Below are 4,155 nucleotides of genomic sequence, written 5' to 3'. Positions count from 1 at the left end.
GAAGATGGGTGGGGAACTGTGGGTAAAATTGTGATATGGGCAAAGTTTGCCTTTTGTTCTCCAGTTTCATCTTTTTGCCTTATTACTTCCTGCTCATTCTAAGATTTAAGATCATATAGAATGATATATATGAAAGGTCTTTGTATATCCTGAAATGTGCTATCCAAGTATATTGCTAATATCTAGTTATCTTCTAGTTATATTCTTCTATATAAAAATCCATTCTCGGGGAAACATAAGCTAAATTCATTTACGTCATGATATTAATGACTGACAGGGGTTATGTAACCTCTCCTGGCAATTTCAGTGTTTTCACAGAACTATATAGCCTTAAGGATTTACTGCATAGTGTGGAATTTCAGGCTTTACCCAGCCTTTGACAGTTTTTTTTTGAACAGGGAACGCTCTTTAACACCTCTGAGATTACATCAAGTAGGCATTGTTTTGTTTGTTTATAAATTGGTCCTCTACTGGTTTCATTCTATCCTGGATCTGTTTTCTTCTTTGTTAAATCAGGGTAGCAGTGCCTTTACCATAGAGTCATTGTGTGGAGTGAACAAGGCAGTGTGTGTAAAGTACTCAGTACAAGATGTGGCCAATAGTAATTCTTCAATGAATGGTGGTTATGATTATTATACCACTGACTCACCTCAGTTCCACTAGGGCCTTTTTTCTAGTTCAGGCAAACAGAGATGCTCCTGCAGTCCTGTATCCCTGGCAGTTTAATTCTCAGCACCACCAACCTTCTGCCTTTGAGGTTAACAAGGGGGCACCGATTACAGTGGGGGAGAGTTGATCATGTAGGTGCAGAGAGGACATAAATCACTCCAAGGCCTGAGCCCTGAAGATGTGCAGCAGACAATCCTTCCACTGGGAGAGGAAATGTACTCCTCTCAGAAGTGACTGGCTCTCTCTCCCTGAGGTTTTGGTTTGTTCATTTGTGCTGCGACTCTCACTGCCACGTTCAGCCCTCAGGGCCTTATGATCCCTGTTTTTTCCTGACGCAGCCATGGATGTCTTGTTCTCAGGAAAACACAGCTGTACCAAATTGGTGTTTTCAAAATGCACTTTGCTAGAAGAGAAACCAAAATGAAATAGGAAAACTGTGAATAGGATAAAATAAACTAATCACCAAAGCTTGACTTGAAGCATTTCATTAGGAGCACATCTCACTTCAGATTATTCACTTTTCAACTGTTCAGTAGCCACATGTGGCTAGTGGCCATTGTATTATATTGGACAGCACAGCTCTAGACCTTTGACTCTCCATCTGAGTAGAAGCTCAGGGAGCAAAGACCATCATGTCTCGTCCCCAGAGCCTGGCAAAGAGCAGTTCTCTTTGAGACTGATTTCTGACTCTTCTTCAGTATTGCTAGAAATTGCTAGAGAATGGTGCATATTTCTTTGGTGCAAACTGTTATGAAATTTAATTGTGTAGTTAAATTACATTTAATTAAAAAGTGTTATATTTTTAGATTACTTTAATGCTAGTGCATGTATGTCCCCACATATACTTCCATTAAAATAGTCTAGAAATTTAAAGTTAAAAAACACATTATTTTTGAAAAATGTTTCTTTGGAAATAATTTTTAGGTTGATACTGCAGTCAAGTTGAACTCTGATAAAGAAGACTACTCAGAGAGCAGTAATACAGAGGAAAGTAGAAACAGTAATGTTAATAAAGAGGAAAACTATTCCGAGAAAATAAAATTGGCTGAAGAGGAGTCAGATGAAGATCTGAGTCTGGTTCAACATCAGATAATCTCTAAATGTTCAGGTAGGTGATTGGCTAATGATAATTACAGATGTTATAGTTAAAATATTAGAATTAGGCATGTTTTTAAATTAGCAAAGTGGAACTAATAAAAAAAAGAGACATACTTTTTGTGAGCAAGCAATCACAAGTTGTTATTTAGAAGAATATTAAGAGTCCTTAAAAACACTTAAATAATAAGATATGTCATTTAATAAAATTGTTATTGTGGTCATTTTACATTAATCAAATAGGAAATATTTCTGCATTTTATGATGTGATTTATTGATATTTTTGATGACTAAAATTGTATAATAAAATGTATCCTATAATTTTTCAATGCCTTTTTAGGGATAATCTCATTTGATCTTAATAACTTTTGGATTTTAAAAGACTACTTTTTTCATGGTTATTAAATTAATATTGGTCAGAGTGAATTAGACCAGCAGTTCTCAAAATGTGGTCTGCAGAGCCCTAGGGTATCTCTGAGACCCTTTCAGGAGCTCTAGAAAGTAAAAACTACTTTCGTCATAATACTGACATAGTATATTAGTAATATAGTTCATCATAATGCTGAAATTATGGTATTTGCCTTTTTGCCTACTGAATGGACATTTGCACTGATGGTACAAAAGCAATGGTGGGTGAAATTGCTATGCTTTAGCATGAATCAAGACAGTGGTACCAAATTGTACTATTAGTATTCTTTATGACTAGGCACTGGCAGAAAAAAAATGTCCAGTGTCATGCAAGAATGTTTTTGGTCAAAAAAAAAAAAAAAGCAGTAAAAATTATTAATTTTATTAAATCTTGACCTTTGAATACATATCTTTTTAGTATTACATCTGGTAAAATAAGAAGTACATATAAAGCAATTCTTCTGTATACTAAAATGTGAAGGTTGTGTTGAGGAAGAGTACTTGCATGGTAGTTTGGTGGCTACTTTTTATATGTAACACCATTTTTACTTGAAAGAATGACTGACAAAAACTATTATCATTCAGACTTGGGTATTTGACAAACTTTTTTTTTTTTAATGAAATGAGCCTGTTACCACAAGGGAAGACAACTGACATTATTTTTTGTCAATGATAAAATTTGAACTTTCAAATGAAAGTTGGAATTTTGAAAAACTTATGTATGTCACTGTGAGCTTGACAGCTTCTTGATACTTAGATTTTTCTGATAAAAATTGGTGGCCATCTTAACAAATGTAATTTTTTGATAGTGTATACTGAAATATTAACATTAACATTTTGAATTTCTGCATAATCCATTATTTTCCAAATGACCAATACATGGTAGAAGATCAATTTAACATGAAATATAGCTCCATGGATTTTAATGGAACAAATACAAAAAACTCACTGGTATGTTTACAGATTTCATATTCCAGCTAACCTTTTAGAGACTACCCCTTGTCAAATTTTGATGTAGCATCAAAGCAGAATATCCATAATTATCTGAAAATGCTATTAAATTTCTTCTACCCTTTCTAATTACATGTCTCTGTGAGGCCTGATTTTCTTCATAACTTTAATGATGGAATGCAATAGATTGATTGACTTTAGAAGCAGATATGAGAATCCACCTGTCTTTTATTGAGCCAGATATTAAAAAATTAAAGCAATGTCATTTTTCTCAATAATTTTTTTTTTGGAAAATATAGTTATTCATCACAAAAATGTTATATTTGTGTTAACATATAATTCATATGTTTATTCTAAAATGAATAAATAATATTTTTCAGTCTTGATTTCTAATATTAATAGATATAACTCGTAAACAAAAGCTACTTTGGGTTCTGAATAATTTTTAAGATTGTAAAGGGAAGCTGAGATCTTAAACTGTGAAAACTGAAAGCTGTTGGTTTAGAATGTTTGGGATGAAGTCAGCTCTCACTGTTAGGCCAGGCGACTCAGGATTACAGTTATCAGAAAACAAGATGTTATAGTTGAGATTAGCTATTGGCCCAATTTACATTGTATTGGTTAATATTGTTTCAGTACTGCATGAGTTACTTCAAAATGCCTGCAATGTAGACCACCAATGTACATGGAGCCTGAGAACGCTAGGATTGATGGTTGGGAATTAGGACTAGAGGCTGCTTCATTTGAAGTATGCAAGTAACAGGATTTGTAGAACCCCTTTATTAATAAGACTGGTATTTTTTTTGGATAAGCATATTCTCTTTAAGAATATTTCCTTTTCCTTAAGAATGATATACATTATAGGAAAACATCACAGGACTCTGGAATTGCAAAGGTAAAATTTGGCCTTTCTTAGCATAATATGTCATTTCTAATGATCTAAACTGGGGTAGGCAACACTTTAGTATTGAGCATTTATGCTCATTGCCAGATTATCATCTTTATCAGACTTCACAGAGGAAGTATTGCCTA

At 33.6% G+C, this 4,155-nt stretch overlaps 1 protein-coding gene across 1 annotated transcript in view; it reads left to right on the top strand.

Moving 5' to 3' along the window:
• The window catches only part of FSIP1 (fibrous sheath interacting protein 1), a 176,976-nt gene that overhangs the window by 17,525 nt on the left and 155,296 nt on the right, over positions 1–4,155 (top strand). Inside the window, exon 3 of the mRNA XM_011354897.2 lies at positions 1,594–1,777. Coding sequence (XP_011353199.1) covers positions 1,594–1,777 — 184 coding nt within the window. The remainder of the gene's footprint in view (positions 1–1,593; positions 1,778–4,155) is intronic.

This window comes from Pteropus vampyrus, unplaced genomic scaffold (assembly GCF_000151845.1).
Source record: "Pteropus vampyrus isolate Shadow unplaced genomic scaffold, Pvam_2.0 Scaffold19, whole genome shotgun sequence".
Taxonomy (NCBI): domain Eukaryota; kingdom Metazoa; phylum Chordata; class Mammalia; order Chiroptera; family Pteropodidae; genus Pteropus; species Pteropus vampyrus.
The sequence above is the reverse complement of the archived record's forward strand: the minus strand, read 5'-3'. Positions and strand labels throughout refer to the sequence as shown.